This window comes from Amphiprion ocellaris, chromosome 23 (assembly GCF_022539595.1).
Source record: "Amphiprion ocellaris isolate individual 3 ecotype Okinawa chromosome 23, ASM2253959v1, whole genome shotgun sequence".
Taxonomy (NCBI): domain Eukaryota; kingdom Metazoa; phylum Chordata; class Actinopteri; family Pomacentridae; genus Amphiprion; species Amphiprion ocellaris.
In genome coordinates, this window is record NC_072788.1 from 280807 (window position 1) to 303977 (window position 23171).

General features: G+C 38.5%; 1 protein-coding gene across 1 annotated transcript in view; it reads right to left on the reverse strand.

Annotated features, from left to right (window-relative positions):
* Window positions 1-2070: 2070 nt before the first annotated feature.
* The window catches only part of LOC111583740 (dachshund homolog 2-like), a 79048-nt gene continuing 57947 nt past the window's right edge, over window positions 2071-23171 (reverse strand). The window contains exons 2-3 of the mRNA XM_055007929.1: window positions 3122-3237; window positions 2071-2096 (exon numbers count right to left, since the gene is read on the reverse strand). Of these exons, the coding sequence (XP_054863904.1) occupies window positions 2071-2096; window positions 3122-3237 (142 nt within the window). The remainder of the gene's footprint in view (window positions 2097-3121; window positions 3238-23171) is intronic.

The following is a 23171-nucleotide window of genomic DNA, read 5'->3' on the forward strand; positions in this document are numbered from 1 at the left end:
TCCTTTATTCCCTCCATTCTTCCCTCCTTTATTCCCTCCATTCATCCCTCCTTTATTCCCTCCATTCCTCCCTCCTTTATTCCCTCCTTTATTCCCTCCATTCTTCCCTCCTTTATTCCCTCCATTCCTCCCTCCTTTATTCCCTCCATTCTTCCTTCCTTTATTCCCTCCATTCTTCCCTCCTTTATTCCCTCCATTCTTCCCTCCTTTATTCCCTCCATTCCTCCCTCCTTTATTCCCTCCTTTATTCCCTCCATTCCTCCCTCCTTTATTCCCTCCTTTATTCCCTCCATTCTTCCCTCCTTTATTCCCTCCATTCCTCCCTCCTTTATTCCCTCCATCTCAGCAGCTACGAGGCTGGAAAAATCTTATGTAGTTTGTTTTTAATCCTGTTTTCTGCTAGATGAAGGATGGAGGAGAGAAAAGGGGGAAAGGAATGAAAAGAAAAGGTAGAAGACTAGAAAAGAGAAAGGATGAACCCACTAAAGAGAATGCAACAACTGTTAAAACTAACTGTTAGGATGCAAAAAGATACAAAATTACCACAAAAAGATGCAAAATTAACACAAAAAGAGGTAAATATACCACAAGGACACAATATTTCCACTGAAAGATGCAAAATTACCACAAAAAGACCAAAACTACCACAATAAGTGTAAATCACCACAAAAAAGGTAAATATACCACAGAAAGACACAAAATCTCCACTAAAAGAAGCAAAATGACCCCAAAGAAACATCTGATTCTTCATCTCCAGTAACTTTATCAATGATCAGAGTTCTATCTTCACACTGGGAATATTTCCAGAGTTCCATAGAGGAGGGTCCAGATTTATCTCCTTTTAATGGACTTTTTCCATCATCTCTGAGCCTCAGAACTTCATCAGTCCAGTAGATAGAACCATGACATTTAGGAGGAGAAACACATCTGAGTTCTGATAAAAACTGCAACTAAAATATTTTAAAAAGCTGGAAAAGGACCACAAAAAGAGACCAAAGGGGCCAAAACTACCACAAAGAAAAACAAAATCAGCAGAAAAATAGGTGAAAATACCACCGAAAGACACAAAATGACAACTAAAAGAAGCAGAATGACCCCTCAGATCATCTGGTAGATGTAGAATAAAACCAACTGTTCAACTGTCAGTGTTTTTAAGGGAAATAAATCCCGTCAGTATTTTCTGAACTTTTAGTTGTGATAAAACTCTGATCGATGAAAGGGAAATGTGAATATCTGGTGTTTCAGGTGTTTGTGATGCTGCAGTTTACCACCAGAAACATGAATCCACAGCCGAAATATGAGCTCATATTTAAAGACAGAACAAAGAAGATGAAACTAAATCCTTTCAGAGTTTCTGAACTCTACATGAGACACCTGAAGACCAAACTCTGGGTCCAGAGAGGATTCATGTCCAAGACTGCAGCACAAACTCCTCTAATCAGCTGCCAGTGTTGGAAAAACAAGTGTCTCCACATACTATACATTTTTACATCTTTACTTTTTCTATACTGGTCCAGAATGACTCAAATTTAGCATAAAATGATTCAACGGTCATCCAAACTGACTTAAAATATTGTAAAATTGACTCTGATCCATGTTGTATTTATTCTATTGAGCCAGTAGCTTTGATTTTCCTCTCAGGATAATTTAGGACGAGTTTTTGTCATTTTGGGCAAAAAAATTGTGAAGTTCAATCATGTTTTTAGTGAATCTGAACACGTTTCTATAATTCTGGACAACTTCTGAGTCACTATTTTAATTATTTAAGAGAAATTCTGAACGACTTTCAGTTTGTTTTACTGTTTCTGGATTCAAAATGTTTATTTCTGGCAAATAGATTCTGATTAAATATTACAATCTTAAGCTGCAGAATCTGAATAAAGTCTTTTCTGCCAGAACTTTTTCTCAACTTCGATTTTAGTAAAATTAAAGGTTTGTGTTAAGGTAAAGAACATTTATAGTCATAATGAATATAATGAACGGTTTGAGGTTTAAAACAGTCAAAGTAAAAACAAAAGAGAAACAAACATCATTAACCAACCCGACCATCCACTCCGAGTTCCTCCTGCTTTACCCCTTCATAAACACTCCAGCCACTAGAGGGCAGCAAAAAAATGCTTCAAAGTTTACTTAGAAATACGTCGGAAAAGGGCGAGACTTTTTCTTTAGCGTGTCAAATATTTCATAAACATGCAGAAAGTTATAAATGAGCAGAAATCTCATGGAGGCACGTTAAAGTCGATTAAATTATTACAAAATAATCAAAACTAGATGAAAAGATGAACATTCACCCTGGAAAACCCACTGCTGCAGAAATACATCAGTTTTCTGGTTTTTATTATATATATTTTTTATTTTATATATATATATATATATATATATATACATATATATTTATATGTATAAACCCAAATCTAGAAAAAAAAGAAAAAAAATTGATCAAAAAAGTTAAAATTGGTCAAAAATAGCTTAAATACTGTTCAAAATTACTCAAAGCTTGTCCATAAAATTTCAAAGTTCCATGAAATTTGTCAAAAATGATTTAAACATTGTCCAAAAATATTAAACACTTGTCCAAAAAGACTTGACATTTGTCCAACTAGACAAATGACTAGAAACCAGCTCAAAACTATTTTAAAAATTGGTCAAGAATAACTTAAAACGGGCACAAAACTACTTAAAACTGTTGAAAAATAAGTGAAAACTGGCTGAAAATTGCTTTAAAATGGTCCAAGAATACTCAGTTTGTCCAAAATGACTTAAATATGGTCCAGAATATTAAAAACCTATCAAACATTACTTAGAGTCTGTCCAAAATGACTGAAAATGGTGTTTTCAGTCATGTTGAGAGTTTAAAGCAACAGAAAAGAGGACAGAAGAGTAAATATGTGTTAAATCAGCAGGAATGAATGAACATTTCCTTACAGTATTAGATTATTATTATATTTACATCAGATTTCCAGACATTTCCAGCATGAAAGGAACAAACTGATGCATAAAAATCCAGCAGAAAGCCGGACATGAGGCTGTAGTTTAGAATACAGCGGCTGTCCATGTACATAAATCCTAATTTCAGTGAGAAAAGGAGCTTTTCAAAGGATAAAATGTTGATCTAACATACCGGTGTGGGACAGCAGGCTGGGCGACAGCAGGCCGGGGAGGCCCGGGTGGAGCAGCCTGGGGCTTTCCTGGATCCCGGTTCCAGAGCATCGCTTCGGAGGACGGCCTGGACGAGAGCTGGAGGGGATGGAGGAGGAGAAGCAGGAATTACCGCCAGAAAACCATCGATCAGGACGTTAAAGACGCCGTTAGACTGGAAACCCAACGCTGAGACTCAACACGACCACATCTAACCCGTTAATGTTAAACTGTTAACAGCACTGACAGATAGTCAGAATTAACTGATTAGTTGGAGTCATTTTAAACGAAAAACTGTAGACATTCTCCAATTCTAGGATCTTAAATGGGAATATTTGCGTTTTTTTTTCAACCAAATCAAACTAATTAACAACCGACAAACAAAAAAATCCAGTTTTCCTCAAATTTTTCAGAATTAATTGATTGGTTTGAGTCATTTTTACAGGAAAACTGCAGAAATTCTCCAATTGCAGCGTCTTAAATGTGATTACTTGCAGTTTTTTTCCTCCTCTGTGACAGAACACTGAATTTTTTCAACCAAATCAAACTGATTAACCAAACCGACAAAGAAAACATCCAGATTTCATCAAGTTTTGCTTCAGAACATAAATTTAAGATGGTTTAACCCAATAGGATGCAGCTAAATTTATTTATTTACAACAACTGTCAAACATCATAATGATATCCAGCAAATGTCTCTAACAGTAAATCGAGTTAAGACACAGAATCTAGTTCTTTAAGTTAATTTAAAAACAAAAACAGCGACCATAAGCTCCATCTCCTGATTGTGTTTGCTCAGTTTGAACTGGAGTTCTAAAAACTACAGACAGAATATGCCAGAATATTAACAAAATATGAAACAAAATGACCAAATTGTGACACAAACCTTCTACAAAATGAGGCTAAATTACCAAAATTTGACACAAAACGATCAAATTGTCACATAAAATAATCCTAAATGACACAAAACGACCACAGTGATGAAAATGATCAAATCAAGACAGAAAACAAAAACAGACAAAACAAAACTTCACAAACCTCCCAAAATGTGACAAGAAAAAACTACAAATGACACAAAATGACCACAAAATGAGGCTAAATGACCAAAATGTGATATAAAACAACCAAAATTAGTCAAAAATGACTTCAGTGTTGTCCAGCATACTCAAATTAGTCCAAAATTACTCAAAGTTGGTCCAAAATGATTGAAAAACTTCCCCAAAATTGACCAAAAATGACTTAAACATTGTCCAAAATACCTAAACCCATCAAAATTGGTCAGAAAAGATTTAAAAATTGCCCAAACTATTATTAAAAGTGGAAGAAAACTACTTAGAATTTGTCAGAAATAGAAAGAAGCTAAATGTGGTTTGACAGTGTTGGTCAGAAATGACTTAAATATTGTCCAAAATATTAAAAACCTGTCCAAAAATGCTCAAAGATTGACCAAAATGTCTTAAAGCGTGTTCAAGATTACTCACAATTGTTTCAAAATGACTTAAAAACTGTCCAAAATATTAAAAACCTGTCCAATATTACTTAAAAACTGGTGAAAAATAACTTTAAATGAGCAGAAAATTGCTTGAAATTAGTCACAAATAAGTTAAAACTGGCAGAAAATTATTTGAAATCTGTCAAAAATGATTAGAACATTGTCCAAAATACCTGAAACTGTTCAAAAATACTCATAGTTTGACCAAAATTACTTAAAACTGGCTCAAAATTATTTAAAAATTGATCGAGAATAACTTGACTGAATATTACTTGAAATTGGTCAAATATCACTTAAAACTGGCTGAAAATGATTTACAATCAGTCAAAAATTACTTAAATACTGTCCAGCATACTCAATCTTGTCTAAAATAACTTAAACCCTCTCAGAATGACTTAAAATTGGTCAGGAATGCCTAAAAAATTGTCCAGATTATTAAAAATCTGTCCAAAAATACTCAACATTTGTCCAAAATGACTTAAAACTGGCTCAAAATTACTTGAAATTTGGTCAAAACTCACTAAAAACTGGCCCAAAATGACTTAAATCTGTCAGAAATGAGTTAAACTTCATCCAACAAACTCAAACTTGCCCAAAATGACCAGAATTTGACAGAAAATAAACAGTATGTGATGTAAAAATACCACAAAAAGACACAAAATGGCCAAAATGATGAATTTCCTGCTTGTTTCATTTGAATTCCCACTAAAGAGGCTAAACATGGTTTTTATTCCTCCTTAAACGTTGTCCAAAATACACAAACCTGTCCAAAAATACTCAAAGCTTGACCAAAATAACTTAAATCCATCTGAAAATGACCTAAAATTGGTCAGAAATTAGTTAAAAATTGGTCAAAATATTAAAAATGTGTCCAAAAATACTCAACATTTGTCCAAAATGACTTAAAACCGGCTCAAAATTACTTAAAATTGGTCAAAAATACTTAAATACTGTCCAACATACTCAAGCGTGTCCAAAATGACTGAAAGACTCCTTCAAAATTGCCCAAAAATGATGTAAACATTGTCCAAAATATTAAAAACCAACCCAAATACACTCAACATTTATATGACTTAAAACTGGTGTAAAACTACTTATAACTGGTCAAATATAACTTCAAACTGGCCCAAAATGACTTAAAATCAGTCAAAAATGATGTAAATATTATCCAGCATACACAAATTTATTTAAAAAATTGACAGCGAATAATCATAAAAGCAGCACAAAAAGACACAAAACAATCAAAATGATGAATTTACTGCTAGTTTCATTTGAACTCCAACTAAAGAGGAGAAATAAAAGTCAAAAATACACTATTCCCTCCATTAATACAGCAAAATAAGTGATTAAACAATAAGAAAACAATCATTTTAAGCCAGTTTTTTGTTCTACCAGCTTTATTTAAGTGCAACATGCATGCAGGTACGTGTATGTTTCTAACATGTTAACAGAACGTGTTCTATTAACCTGTAAACACGTCAACAGAACGTGTTCTATTAACCTGTAAACACGTCAACAGAACGTGTTCTATTCACCTGTAAACACATCAACAGAACGTGTTCTATTCACCTGTAAACACGCTAACAGAACATGCTCTATTCACCTGTAAACACGCTAACAGAACATGCTCTATTCACCTGTAAACACGCTAACAGAACATGCTCTATTCACCTGTAAACACGTCAACAGAACGTGTTCTATTCACCTGTAAACACATCAACAGAACGTGTTCTATTCACCTGTAAACACATCAACAGAACGTGTTCTATTCACCTGTAAACACGCTAACAGAACATGCTCTATTCACCTGTAAACACGTCAACAGAACGTGTTCTATTCACCTGTAAACACGCTAACAGAACATGTTCTATTCACCTGTAAACACGTCAACGGAACGTGTTCTATTCACCTGTAAACACGCTAACAGAACGTGTTCTATTCACCTGTAAACACGCTAACAGAACGTGTTCTATTCACCTGTAAACACGCTAACAGAACATACTCTATTCACCTGTAAACACGTCAACGGAACGTGTTCTATTCACCTGTAAACACGTCAACGGAACGTGTTCTATTCACCTGTGAACACGCTAACAGAACGTGTTCTATTCACCTGTAAACACGCTAACAGAACGTGTTCTATTCACCTGTAAACACGCTAACAGAACGTGCTCTATTCACCTGTAAACACGTCAACAGAACGTGTTCTGTTCACCTGTAAACACGCTAACAGAACGTGTTCTATTCACCTGTAAACATGTCAACAGAACGTGTTCTATTCACCTGTAAACACGTCAACAGAACGTGTTCTATTCACCTGTAAACACATCAACAGAACGTGTTCTATTCACCTGTAAACACGCTAACAGAACGTGTTCTATTCACCTGTAAACACGCTAACAGAACGTGTTCTATTCACCTGTAAACACATCAACAGAACGTGTTCTATTCACCTGTAAACACGCTAACAGAACGTGTTCTATTCACCTGTAAACACGTCAACAGAACGTGTTCTGTTCACCTGTAAACACGCTAACAGACGTGTTCTATTCACCTGTAAACACGCTAACAGAACGTGTTCTATTCACCTGTAAACACGTCAATGGAACGTGTTCTATTCACCTGTAAACACGCTAACAGAACGTGTTCTATTCACCTGTAAACACGCTAACAGACGTGTTCTATTCACCTGTAAACACGCTAACAGAACGTGTTCTATTCACCTGTAAACACGTCAACGGAACGTGTTCTATTCACCTGTAAACACGCTAACGGAACGTGTTCTATTCACCTGTAAACACGCTAACAGAACGTGTTCTATTCACCTGTAAACACGCTAACAGAACGTGTTCGATTCACCTGTAAACACGCTAACAGAACGTGTTCTATTCACCTGTAAACACGTCAACGGAACGTGTTCTATTCACCTGTAAACACGCTAACGGAACGTGTTCTATTCACCTGTAAACACGCTAACAGAACGTGTTCTATTCACCTGTAAACACGCTAACAGAACGTGTTCTATTCACCTGTAAACACGCTAACAGAACGTGTTCTATTCACCTGTAAACACGTCAACGGAACGTGTTCTATTCACCTGTAAACACGCTAACAGAACATGTTCTATTCACCTGTAAACACGTCAACGGAACGTGTTCTATTCACCTGTAAACACGCTAACAGAACGTGTTCTACATCTACAGTAGAACCCCAGCTAACGCTTGCTGCTGTATTATGCATGTGCACGTAGGCATGAATAAACAGCAGAGTACAGTAGCAGGAAGCTACATACACACACACACACACACACACACACACACACACACACACACACACACACACACACACACACACACACACACACACACACAATGAGCAGTTTGTCATGCAGGCCAACTCTCTGCAGGGAGGCTCAGTAACAGATGGCCGTCCAAAGTCATTTACACCTACAGAGAGACGGAGACAGACCTGGAGAAAGAAAGAAAATAGTCCAGGAAATAGACCTACAGAGAGACGAGGAGGAGGAGGGAAGATAGAGATGGACCTGCAGGAGGAGGAGAAGGCTACCGGATAGAAATAAACCTGCAGAAAGAAGGATAGCCCAGGAAATAGACCTGGACCAGAAAGAAGGAAACAGGAAATAGACCTGGACCAGAAAGAAGGAAACAGGAAATAGACCTGGACCAGAAAGAAGGAAGCAGGAAATAGACCTGGACCAGAAAGAAGGAAGCAGGAAATAGACCTGGACCAGACTGAACCACCGACCAACACCAGGGTACCAGCTACAGCTACATATACGGACGTTAAAGTTTCCAAACTGTAATAAAGGTAAAAGCTGCTATCAGCGTGTCCAGATAATGAACTTCATCCTGACAGTAGGAAAGCAGGAGCTGTGCTGGTAGAAATAACAGAAAAAAGTATTAATATAATTGGTAACTGTAAAAATAAACAAAACTGTAACGAACATCCAAAATCTGTATTTTTTAAATGATAAACATCTGACCACAGAAAATCACACTAAGACCGTGTTTAAATCAGTAAAAATATGATAATTTTACAGATATTTGAAAGAAAAATTGTGTACATTATGAACTGATGAAAGGTCAATCATTTTTTTTAAACTGTTATTTCACAGATTGTTAAATTACAAGTTAAATTACGAGTAAATGCACTGAAAAAAGTATGAATTTATATATTATTTGTAAAAAATACTACTATTTCTAATCTTTTTACTTATGCTGTATTTAACCCTGGTGTCGTCCTGCGGGTCAGATCGACTCGTCTTAAAGTTTGAAAATGTGGAAAAAAATATATTTTTTCACAGTAAAACTTCTGATGTCCACATTTTCAACATTTTTAATCTGAACATTTTTTGGTGGAAAAAAAGAAATGTTAAAAATGTTTCTTAAGAACGTTCACATAAAAATCAACCAAAATCCAGCGAAATTCACTGGATTTTGGTTGATTTTTATGTGAATGTTCTTAAGAAAATAAGTTTTACTGATATACATGGAATAACTTTAGATATTTTTAGGATTTTTTTTTAAGATTTTTACTCATTTTTGGAAAATATTTACAAGAATTTTCTTGTCAAATTTGGGGTATTTTTAAAAATAAAACTTTCAAGGGAAACTTTTAAGGAATTATTGGAATTTTCTTCCTGAAGGTTTTACAAATTTTCACAAATTTGGAGAATTTTTTGGCTGAATTTTTCGATTTTTTTCAGACAAGGAAACAATATTTTTTGATGCCCGTAAATGAAGACAAACGGAGGGTTAAACACATTTGTTCTTTTTTTGTTTTATTCATTACTATTTTCTGGGTTGATGTGAGGAGGCGGATGCTGCTGAGGAGGATGTCCATCTGTCCATCCGTCCATCGGTCCTCCAGGACGTGTGAAGTAACGTCCAGAGTGCTAAAACAGGGAACTGTTCGATCTGGATGTGAGAAGAAGAAAGCATGAAGCTTCACTTCCCCCTGAACTGTGCTTCACCTCCTCGTCCTCCACCAGCTCCACACACAAACCCTGCTACCGCACACACGTGTTCCAGGAGCAGGTGTGTGTTGAAGCGTGTGCAGAGGACACATGATATTCCTTCTTTGTTCTGCAGAGTCCCGTAGGGTCGCCATATGTTGGGCATTAATCCTCGTCAGCGTCCACTCGGCTGTAGCACCGAGCCCCGACAAAGAGCAGGTCGCACTCAGACACACAATAACACAACAGTACAGACACACAACCACACACTCTATCCAGCCCTCCACTGACCTACATTCATTCTTTAACCTCCATGTCGCTCCAACCCGGAAACAGAAAGCAGCATTTTATCACTTCTTCACGCGACACGCTTGACCTCCGACATCCCAACACCTTTACACGCTCAAACATAAACGTCCACAAATCCTAGAACCGATTAGAGACGACTCAGACAAGACTGGATACGAAAAAAGCTAGTAGTTGGAGATCCATCGAGCATGGAGAAACATCTACTGATGATGAGCAGAGCAGAGAGGAAAAGACTGGAAACATGGAGATATTCATGTTTGAAGTGACTCAAATTTGACTGAAAAGCAAAGAAAAAGTGTCCAAAACGACAACATTTCCAAAAATTACATAAATATGCCTAAAAGTTACTGAAAAATGACCCCAAACGACCTAAAACATGTTCAAAAATCCTATAAAAATCTCAAGAAATGACCATGATGAGCAGAGCAGAGAGAAAGGTCTGTAGAGGAAACATGGAAATGTCCATGATTGAATGACTCAATTACTGTCTAAAATGGCAAAAACACGTCCAAAACTATAGAAAAATTTGTTTAAAATGTTCCGAAATGACATCCACTTACCCAAACTTGTTGAAAACTAGTCAAAAATGACCAAAAACTAGTCAAAATTATTAGAATTGGTTCAAATTTGTTTTCAAATGACACAAAGTTGTCCATAAATATTTTTCAAAATGTTCAAAATGACATTTTTTATCCGAAAATATCATCAGAGGAAAACTAAAGCTGGTGGATGAATAAATAAAAGCAGCAGAACCAGAGAACAGAGCAGCTAGTAGGTGGAGATCCATCCAGCATGGTGAAACATCTACTGATGATGAGCAGAGCAGAGAGGAAACATCTGGAGAGGCTCAAAAATGAAAATATTCATCTTCATAATGACTCAAAATTTGTCCAAAATAACAAAAACAAAACACAAAGCGACGACAAACTTGTCTAAATTGACAAAGAAAACTAACAAATTTCCTTGCTAAAATGACACAATTTGCCCAAAACTAACTAAAGAAATGTACATATTATTATTATTTACATTAATATTTGTAAAGCTGATGAGCAGAGTAGAGAGGAAACATCTGGAGAGGCTGAAAACATGCTAAAATTCAAAATGGCTCCAAATTTGTCCAAAATAATAATAAAGTACTGGAAGTCACTCAGAATGGGTCCAAAATAATATAACTAAAACTCAAAGTGACTCAAACGTTGTACAAATTATAGAAATTTGTCCAGAATTGCTGAAAAAATAATTGAATTTACATATTTTTCTTCCTAAAATGACATAAACTTGTCCTAAATTATCATGGGAGGATGATGACAATGTTTTGTCATATCAGACAAAAGTTGAGAAATTCTGGACAAGTTTTAAGTGATTTTGTACAACTTTTAAATAACTTTGGATTTTAGTTATAAACGAAACGAGGAACCAGGAGGAACCAGGAGGAAACGAGGAACCAGGAGGAACCAGGAGGAAACGAGGAACCAGGAGGAACCCGGAGGAACCAGGAGGAACCAGGAGGAAACGAGGAACCAGGAGGAACCCAGAGGAACCAGGAGGAAACGAGGAACCAGGAGGAACCCAGAGGAACCAGGAGGAAACGAGGAACCAGGAGGAACCAGGAGAAAACGAGGAACAAGGAGGAACCAGGAGGAGATGAGGAACCAGGAGGAACCCGGAGGAACCCGGAGGAACCAGGAGGAACCAGGAGGAAACGAGGAACCAGGAGGAACCAGGAAGAACCAGGAGGAAACGAGGAACCAGGAGGAACCAGGAGAAAACGAGAAACCAGGAGGAAATGAGGAACCAGGAGGAACCAGGAGGAAACGAGGAACCCGGAGGAACCCGGAGGAACCAGGAGGAAACGAGGAACCAGGAAGAACCAGGAGGAAACGAGGAACCAGGAGGAACCAGGAGAAAACGAGGAACCAGGAGGAACCAGGAGAAAACGAGGAACCAGGAGGAGATGAGGAACCCGGAGGAACCAGGAGGAACCAGGAGGAAACGAGGAACCAGGAGGAACCAGGAAGAACCAGGAGGAAACGAGGAACCAGGAGGAACCAGGAGAAAACGAGAAACCAGGAGGAAATGAGGAACCAGGAGGAAACGAGGAACCAGGAGGAGATTAGGAACCAGGAGGAAATGAGGAACCAGGAGGAGATGAGGAACCAGGAGGAACCAGGAGGAACCCAGAGGAACCAGGAGGAAACGAGGAACCAGGAGGAACCAGGAGAAAACGAGGAACCAGGAGGAACCAGGAGGAGATGAGGAACCAGGAGGAACCCGGAGGAACCAGGAGGAACCAGGAGGAAACGAGGAACCAGGAGGAACCAGGAAGAACCAGGAGGAAACGAGGAACCAGGAGGAACCAGGAGAAAACGAGAAACCAGGAGGAAATGAGGAACCAGGAGGAAACGAGGAACCAGGAGGAACCCAGAGGAACCAGGAGGAAACGAGGAACCAGGAGGAACCAGGAGAAAACGAGGAACCAGGAGGAACCAGGAGGAGATGAGGAACCAGGAGGAACCCGGAGGAACCCGGAGGAACCAGGAGGAAATGAGGAACCAGGAGGAACCAGGAAGAACCAGGAGGAAACGAGGAACCAGGAGAAAACGAGAAACCAGGAGGAAATGAGGAACCAAGAGGAAACGAGGAACCAGGAGGAACCAGGAGGAGATTAGGAACCAGGAGGAAATGAGGAACCAGGAGGAACCAGGAGGAGATGAGGAACCAGGAGGAACCCGGAGGAACCAGGGGGAACCCGGAGGAACCAGGGGGAACCCAGAGGAACCAGGAGGAAATGAGGAACCAGGAGGAACCAGGAGGAGATGAGGAACCAGGAGGAACCCGGAGGAACCAGGGGGAACCCAGAGGAACCAGGAGGAAATGAGGAACCAGGAGGAACCAGGAGAAAACGAGGAACCAGGAGGAACCAGGAGGAGATGAGGAACCCGGAGGAACCAGGAGGAACCAGGAGGAAACGAGGAACCAGGAGGAACCAGGAAGAACCAGGAGGAAACGAGGAACCAGGAGGAACCAGGAGTAAACGAGAAACCAGGAGGAACCAGGAGGAACCAGGAGGAACCAGGAGGAGATTAGGAACCAGGAGGAAATGAGGAACCAGGAGGAACCAGGAGGAAACGAGGAACCAGGAGGAACCAGGAGAAAATGAGGAACCATGAGGAACCAGGAGGAGATGAGGAACCAGGAGGAACCCGAAGGAACCAGGAGGAAACGAGGAACCAGGAAGAACCAGGAGGAAACGAGGAACCAGGAGGAACCAGGAGAAAACGAGAAACCAGGAGGAAATGAGGAACCAGGAGGAAACGAGGAACCAGGAGGAGATGAGGAACCAGGAGGAAATGAGGAACCAGGAGGAAACGAGGAACCAGGAGGAACCAGGAGAAAACGAGGAACCAGGAGGAACCAGGAGGAGATGAGGAACCAGGAGGAAATGAGGAACCAGGAGGAAACGAGGAACCAGGAGGAAATGAGGAACCAGGAGGAACCAGAAGGAGAGGTGACGGAGATGAAAGCAGGAGATGAAAGATCTGAGATAAAGAGTGTTGACCTGATATTGATCCATCAGCCTTTGATAAACTGCTCTGAGTGTGCATGTGTGTGTGTATGTGTGTGTGTGTGAGTGTGTGTGTGTGTGTCCGGCCATCACAGCCAATGACGGAGTATTGATCACGGCTGCGTCGCCATGGAAACGGCGGTTTGTCAGAGGGGGTAGACTCACTCCGAGGTGGCAGACGTGTTTTTATGCCGTTAGAAACAGAAACACACACCTGAGTTTAATTAACGCTAATTAATAAAAATGTTCCTGTGCGACCACAATAACCGTCCCCCCAGAAGCTCAAAGGTTCCTCCTCCGCTTCATCAAACACAAACATGTTCCTCGTCCTTTCCTTGTCCTTCAACCCAGAAAATGAACCAGTAGAGATGCAAATGTAGAACAATTAACCAGTAATCCTTCTTTATCATCAATCAATAATCAATAATTCACAGTCCTCACGCTGATGTCGTCATTTTAATCTAAACAGACACAGGAAGTAAATAAACTCAGTGTTTACATCTTTATTTTCTCTATACTCGTCCAGAATGACGTAAATCTTGCATAAAATGACTCAACGGTCGTCCAAAATATTAAAAACCTGTCCAGAAATACTCAACATTTGTCCAAAATGGCTTAAAACTTCCTCAAAATTGGCCAAAAATGACCTAAACATTGTTCAAAATAGCTAAACGTCCAAAAATACTGTCCAAAATGTCTTAAAACGTGTTCAAGATTACTCACAATTGTTTTAAAATGACTTAAAAATTGGTTAAATATAATTTAAAACTGGCTGAAAATTACTAAAATTGGTCGACAATAACTGTCTCAAAATTTCTTAAAACTGGTTCAGAAAGACTGAAACATTGTCAAAACTGACTTAAACATTGTCCAAAATACCTAAACCTGTCCGAAAATACTCAGTTTGTCCAAAATGACTTGAAACTTGCAATGTTAGACTGTAAAAAAAAATGTGTTGTGTTATTTTGGTTGGGATGATGAACATTATTGTTGTCAGAGAACTGAAAAGAACTTCTGGAGGCTTTATTTTGAAGGAGACGTACTTACATATCATTGTAGAACACCTTTTTCGACTTTTATTTGGTAGCTGCGGATCTAAAAGGCAACAAAGCTCCAGCGCTGAACTGTGGGTTGAAGGTCTGTTCAGTAAACTGGTTTTAAGGTGAATATTTGACCATTTTCTTCTGTTTTTACAGTTTCTGATGTCTTTCAAAGCTGCCTCCAGGACTGAGGATTCAGGAAGTTCAACTATTATTTTTGTTTTGTTTTTTTGGTTTGACACAACAACATATTGAAAAATGTCACCTTTGGCTTTGGAAAATTTGGGACATCTTTGACATTTTACGAGCAGAACGAATGTTGAAAATCTTGGAAAAGGTAGAATTTGAGGTTCAGAGGGTTAAACTGAAATTTACTCTTGTTTTTTTTTTTTGTTTTTTTTGTTTTTTTAAAACTTGTTCAAACAAAGCAAAACATTTAAAGAGACAATGTCAGACAAAAAACTTGGGATGGTTTTTTTTAAGTACATTACTGCTGTCCGAGTGATGAAACCGACTTTTGGAGGCTTTTATTTTGAAACAAACATGCTAATATATCACTTTAGAACGTCTTTTTAGGCGTTTATTTGGTAGCTGCTGATCTAAAAGGCAACAAAGCTCCGGTGTTTAATTGTGGGATGAATTTCTGACCATTTTATTCAGTTTTTTACAGTTTCTAACTGATAAATTCTGTATTTTTGCTGATTTTTCCACACATTTCTACCATCATCTCCTCTCTTTTCCAATCATCTGCTCCATCTATAATCCCTTTAGTCTTCCCATTCACTCCTGTCCTCCCCCAGCTTGAGGTCACATCATGTCCTTATTGATCAGCCTCTCTTTTCCATCCTGATCGGACATTTACACATTTCTTCTGTGAGCCGTCATAAATCATGTCTCCGTCCTCCATCCTCTTTCTCAGGCTGCGTCTTCAGTCTTTGTTTGCGGTGGAATAACAATCTATTCTTTTTAAAGAGACACTGGAGAGATGGGATGTATGTGGCGGCACACGGCATCATAATCACGGAGGAGAGATGGATGTTTGCTATCTGATTGGACAGATGAATGACTTCATTGTGTGTTTCTATCTTCTACTCTCCTCTTTTTTCTGTGTTTCTCTGCTGCCACATCCAGAGAAAGACAGAGCTGAGAGGTGAAGGGGTGGAAAATAAAGACAGAAAGGAGAGAGAGAAGTGAGTAATAATAAGTATTGATTGATCAGGGAAGTAGAGCAAAAATAATAAAGGAGGAAAAAATGCTGCCTTAAAACAGAGTGGAGGGAAAGAGGGAAACGCTATTGATTAACTGATGACACCTCTTTCTCCCTTTTCTCCTTCCCCTCCATTTATCTATTACTTCCTGGTTACTATTCATCCCTCCACTTCCTGTCTGTCAAGCTGTAACTCAATCATCCATCTTTCTATCAGTTCATCCCTCCATCCACCTTTAGATCCCCTCTTCATCCATCTATCAGTTCATCCCTCCATCATCTACCTTTAGATCCCCTCTTCATCCATCAGCTCCTTTCTATCATCCATCATCAGTCCATCCATCCCTTTATCTGCTCATCCAAGCGTCCACCTTCCATCTCTCTTTTCTTTCAGTCTATTCATCTGTTGGTTTCTATCTTCATCATCCGACCATCATGTTCCTCCATCTTCCATCTATACATCCTGTATCTATCTTTATCATTGTATGTCTAGTATCTTTCTGAAAACATCCGTTCATCCATCGTCTTTCCATCTATACATCCTCTATTTATCCATATATTTACAGAATTTCCCTGCAGAGATTAATAAAGTCAGTCTAAGTCTATCCATCTAGTCTTTATCTTTGTATCTCTAGTATTTTTCTGTAAACATTCATCCATTGTCTTTCCATCTATACATCATCTATCTCTATCAATACATCTTCCATCTATCTGTCCATCCATATATCTCTTTATTCACTCCCTCCATAATACACCTTCTGTCTAATATATCTATTTCTGCCTATATCTATCCAGAAATTCAGCCATTCTTCCACGGTTCTATCTATACATCCTCTGTTTTTCTTAATCTATATCTCATCCATCCCTCTATCTCTATATATCGTCTATTTTTCCATCTCTATACATCTTCCATCAGTCTCTCTATCTCTAACCGTATCTCTATCTTTATGCATCTTCATCTATCTCTACACATGCTCTATCCATGTCTATCTCTCATCTCAATTCATTCTTCATCTCTATCTCTAACCATATCTCTGTCTTTATACATCCTTTCTCAATACATCCTATGTATTTTCATCTATCACTACACGTCCTCTATTTATCTCTCTATCAATATATTCATCTAAATCTCTATCTCTTCATCTCTATTTCTCTACATATCTCTATACAGCGAAGTCTATCTCTATTCAACCTCTATGCTCCAATAATCTCTCCATCTATGTCTCTATGGCAATCTCTGTATCTCTATACATCCTCTATCTCTTCAAATATCTTTATACAACCTTGATCGAGTTTTCTATCTTTGTCTCCATCACCACTTATATATATATATATCTTCTATCATCTACTTCTATACATCCTCTATCTGCCTATCAGTCTTTCTGTCTCTCCTACATACATTCACCGTCTTTATCCTCTATCTTCTTTTTGCTTTAATCCATCATATCTCTAATCAGTCCAGTTTTATCTCTGTCTGATCTCCATTTCTATCCATCATCCTCTTCCTCCTCTCCATTTATCAGTTCTCTTTTCCTTTCTCCCTCCACTCTATCCATCCATCTATCAGTCTTTCCTCCCTCTCTCTATCTCTTTCTGCCTCCAGAGGAACAGGTGTGCGACGGGACCAGAGACAAAAACACTCGTGCATTTTTAACCAGTGCCTATTAAATATTAAACAGTGCACACAGCCACACACTCACAACGACACACACACACACTCACAGCCACACACACACAGCGACACACACATTCACTCACACACACTCAGCGCGACACACAACCGCTGACGAGACAACTTGTACAGGTCGATGGGCTAACGTGGTGAGTGTGTGTGCGATGGCTTTCAGCGTCATTACCTTACTTCCTCGGCATGTGGGCAAACACACACACACACTGGTTGGGGATAATTCATAGCGGCGTGCACGGCGCTCTCACATGTTAGCATTTAGGAGGTAAAACTGGAACAGACTCCATGTTCCCCGACTCGGCCCTTTGAAGTCTCCAGAACAAACTCTAACAACAGGAAGTTTTCAATGCGCCGCATCGAGAAGGAATGTCCTATATGGTAGGAGGAGGACGACTAAACAGCACATCTATGGACGGACACGCTGGACGCTTAGACCCCTGCCTCTATAAGTCATACTAACGGGAAAAGATCCTGATAGAACAACATGTCTATGAGATGATCCTGGTATCTTCTGTGTGTAAAAATGCTCCTTTCATTGTCTAGAACTTGTTCTGACCAACCACCTATCACACATGCTGATATGAACCTGGAAAGTTTACCCACAATGACCTGTCTAGAAAGAATGCACTGTCTAGAAAGACTAAAACTTCTCCAGAGTGACTCAAGATTTGTCCAAAATGATCCAAAACCTGTCCAAGCTGACTACACTTTTGTCTAAATTTGTCCAGAATTACTCAGAATTTGTCTAGCATGATTTAAAAAAACTTCTCAAAAAATGACTCCAACTAAGATGAACTTTATTGATCCCACAGTGGGGAAAGTTCACCGTTGCAGCAGCTCCAAGGAGAAAGAAACAGTATAAAAGCAGTACAGAATGAATAGAAGCACATAGTGCAAAAACACAGAGAACATTATATACACAGATTTTTTTATTTTATTTTAAGGAGACTATTTACATGAGGTTGAACTATGTCCAAAATGATTCAGTTCCTGTCCAAAATGACTAAAAATGTGTCCAAAATCATCAAAAAGGTTATTGTCATTTTGTGTTTGGTTGTTTTTGTCCTATTTTTGTCATTTTATAATGTTTTTGGTTATTTTGTCCCATTTTTTGTAATTTTATAATACTTTTCGGTCATTTTCTGTTTTCTTTTGATTGTTTTTGTACCATTTGTTGTCATTTTATAGCATTTTTGGTTGTTTTTGTCTCATTTTTTGACATTTTATAATGTTTTTGGTCATTTTCTGTCTTGTTTTGGTTGTTTTTGTCCCATTTTTTGTAATTTTGTAACATTTTTGGTCATTTTCTGTCTTGTTTTGGTTGTTTTTGTCCCATGTACTTAATTACGAAACTGTATCTGATGTTAGCATTTAGCTCGATGAACTAGCGTCTGATTGCAGCGTAAACTAACTGTTAGTGTCGCTAGCTGGTTAGCTGGTAGCGTCGCTAGGAGGGATGATAGTAACGAGGAGAGAAGGGTGACATTTGAACGGGGGAGGGAGGGGGAGCCAAGAAGAGGGAAGAAGAGGAGGAGGAAGAGGAGGAGGATGAAGAAGAGGGAAAGGTTGCCCAAACCTTCATCAGATCAATTCCTCTGCCCTTTCTTCCACCATCCCTCCATCTTTCCTCAACTGTAGTTAATTTCCTCCCATTCCTCACCCCTCTACCCCCCCCCTGCAGTTAAGTCAGTGTAATGTAAATGATGTGCCATCGATCGCCCTGACAGTGCAAGGACGCTCACCTCTCCTCCTCCTCCTCCTCTTCATCGTCCTGTCATCTCTCTCTTCTTCACACCTCCCTCTCTCTCCCCTGTCCTCCAGTGTTTGTGGGCCTCGCTCGCCCGCTGCCTCCCACACCTGTCATCTTTCATCTGTCTCTCTCTCTCTATTTTCCTCCCTCTCTGGCCATCATTCTCTCTCCCTCCATTGTTCTTCAGGAGCATCTGCTCTCCCTCCATCTCTCTCCTCCCTCTGCCATCTTTTATCTGCTGTCTCAGGTCTCTGCAGTCCATCTTCCTGAAGCCACTGAAGCTTAAAGGAACACAGACCTCAAACTTTCTATGTCTGTTTCTCTGTTAACTCAAAAAACCTTCAGAATCCTCAAAGCTCCACCTCAGGTCTAATCCTCAGAGCTCCACCTCAGAGCTTCACCTCAGAGCTTTACCTCAGAGCTCCACCTCAGGTCTAATCCTCAAAGCTCCACCTCAGAGCTTTACCTCAGAGCTCCACCTCAGATCTGATCCTCAAAGCTCCACCTCAGAGCTTCACTTCAGGTCTGATCCTCAAAGCTCCACCTCAGAGCTTCACTTCAGGTCTGATCCTCAAAGCTCCACCTCAGAGCTTCACCTCAGAGCTTTACCTCAGAGCTCCACCTCAGAGCTTCACCTCAGAGCTTTACCTCAGAGCTCCACCTCAGGTCTAATCCTCAAAGCTCCACCTCTGAGCTTTACCTCAGAGCTCCACCTCAGGTCTGATCCTCAGAGCTCCACCTCAGATCTGATCCTCAAAGCTCCACCTCAGAGCTTCACTTCAGGTCTGATCCTCAAAGCTCCACCTCAGAGCTTCACTTCAGGTCTGATCCTCAAAGCTCCACCTCAGAGCTTCACCTCAGAGCTTTACCTCAGAGCTCCACCTCAGGTCTAATCCTCAAAGCTCCACCTCTGAGCTTTACCTCAGAGCTCCACCTCAGGTCTGATCCTCAGAGCTCCACCTCAGATCTGATCCTCAAAGCTCCACCTCAGAGCTTCACTTCAGGTCTGATCCTCAAAGCTCCACCTCAGAGCTTCACTTCAGGTCTGATCCTCAAAGCTCCACCTCAGAGCTTCACTTCAGGTCTGATCCTCAAAGCTCCACCTCAGAGCTTCACCTCAGAGCTTCACTTCAGAGCTCCACCTCAGAGCTTTACCTCAGAGTTCCACCTCAGGTCTGATCCTCAAAGCTCCACCTCAGGTCTGCTCCTCAGAGTTCTACCAGGACCAGGTCTGATCCTGGTCCTGCTGCTTCAGATCCTCATCTTCCTTCACCTGACGTCATGAAGCTGCAGGCCTCAGACAACGAATCATTTCATCATATCGGCCTCTACGTCGTTCTGTGTCTCGTTTGTGTTTGAAATCAGAAAACTATGTTCCGCTGTCACTAAACTACGTCCTTCATGTTTGTCTGTAATTTATCTCAAATTCATGCTGTTCATTTAATTTATTTTGGTTCCTTTCCAGCCAGCCAATCAGATATCAGATGGACTCATCACCATGGTAACCCAGGCAATGAACACATCGTGAAAGAGTCAATATTTTTCCCTAACCAAGTACATTTGGTTTAAATTTACCCTTTTTTATGTATTTGAATCAGCAAAAATGTTGCTATTTTACAGATATTTGTCGTTATTCAAAAGAAAAAATGTTAAACATCTTTTAAACTGATATTTTACAGATTTTTCCTGTAAAAGTACAGCAAAACATAAGAAAATCACATAAAAGTATTAACATGTTAATTGTAAGAAATAAAAGAAATAGTCAAAGTAATTTGTTCTTTTACAATATTTAAACACAAAATGACGCTATATTTACCATCTCTAATATTTTTATTTAAATCTGAAAAAAATACTGAGACTGTAAAGATATTTATTATTGTTTAAGAGAAAATATATGTATTTTAAGGATTGAAAAATGGCAAAAAAAAAAGTTTAGCCTGTTATTTTACAGATTTTCCGTTTTGTTGAATATGATATCTAGCAAAGTATCCATTTTTGTATACTATAAAAATACAAATAGTTATTTCTGCTTTGCACCTTTTTATCACATTTACATCAAGAAAAAAATATTATTTTACAGATATTCATTAATTTCATTCTTACAGTTAATTAATGAACACTTTCTGGCACCCTTGCTGCGAGATTTTTTTTCAGCGCATACTTTTAATGAGACAATGAATTTTAAAAATGTGCATTAAGACAAGCGTATCATAAAAAACATGAATTTAAAAAGTCTACAAAGCAACCTCATCTTTCTCTATTTTCATCTAAACATTTGCAAATTAAAATTTTATTTAAAGCAGCCAAAAAAAAATATGGCAACTGTACAGATATTTATTATTATTTAAGAGAAAAAACATGAATTTTAAGGATTGGAAAAATGGCAAAAAAATGTTATAAATACAAATATAAAGATAAAATTGTTTTTAAAAATTAGCGTATTTAAATCAACAACAAATCTTATTTTACAGATACTTATTTTAAGTTATTTAATAACATTTTCAACATTTTAACTTTTTTTAGCATTTTATTTAAAAGTGCATCCTGTTAATAAGGTAAGATGAATTTTAAAAATTTTAGTTTTTTTAAAATTTTATTTAAATATTATTTATGATTATTGGTGTATGAGACTCATTTTCAGCAGGAAGTCTGGATGTTTCATCAATAATTTCACGTTTAAAACATGAGGAATGAGTTATGGACATTAAAGACTGATTCTGTCCTTCTGAAAATACAAAAACAACAAAAAAGATTCTTATCAGCCTGATGTGACTCTAATATCAGGTAAAATATGATTATTTATTACTTTAACGCTGTCATTAACTTCAGCTCTGTCATTTCCTGCTGCTTATATCATCTCCTGATAAATCAGAGGTGGTTTTAAGTGATTCTGTTCATGTTTTCCGTCTTGCATAAACACTTTATCAACACCGTAATGCTTTAAACAGATCCGCTGGTTTGAGCTGAGATTAATCTGAATGTTGTGCAGCGCTCTGTAGCGGCTCGTGGGAGCCGTACATGTGATGGTGAATAATGGGAGGAAAATAAAAGCTCCTTTGTCTGTTTTACTGTCTGTTTTTAGTGCCGTGTTTTCCGTGGGGAGTTGAACCCTTGAACGCAGCGTCTGTGAGGCGTTCGGGTTCATCGGGAGGCAGCTCACGTCGCCTCTTTTCTGCCGTCATCCGACTGTAAAACATCCAGAATTGAGAACTTCTTTTAGCACCAACAGACGTAAATTTCTCCGTTATTGTGCTGACAGCGACCGACATTATGAGCTCAATAACCGCCTTCAGAACGCTCTCTGCTTTAAAACATATACACAAAAATACAAAACGGACTTCAAATCGCTTTCTGTTCTAACAAAACACAGAAAAATACTAACAAAATAAATAAAAATATAGGACAGACTTCTGGGTTTATTCTCTACACAGTCCAGTTTCAAATTAATCAGATATCAATTAAATAAAGATATAAAATACCTGCACTAATATGATGAACTATGAGTAAAGTAAAAGCAATTAAATATTTAAAACCAATGTTTTTAATTATATAAATCATGTTTGCATTCAGAGCTGCAACTTTTATTATTATTAATAATATTATTGATTCATCAGCTTTTTATTTTCTCATTTAATTGCTGAAACTAAGTTTTGTCAAATATTTCTGGCTGAGTTTTGTACAATTTCTTTTGTTTTCATATCTGGAATTTTTAGTATTTTCATTCTCAAAAATCACTATTCCTATAAAGTCATTTAAAGGGACAAATATCTCCAGAAATTTAACTGTCATAGGCATGAAATCTGGTGAGGAACCTGTGAATACCTGCAGTTATTCTGCTTTATTTTGTGTTATTACTGCATTTATAATTTTGATAATTATTGACTAATTCCATCTCAAATTGTTAGTGGACGACTTGAATCTTTTTTTTTTTATCATAAACTCAGAATATTTAAAAAGGAATCTATGAAATTTTACATTGATAAATCAAATACGTTCTGAGATGAATTC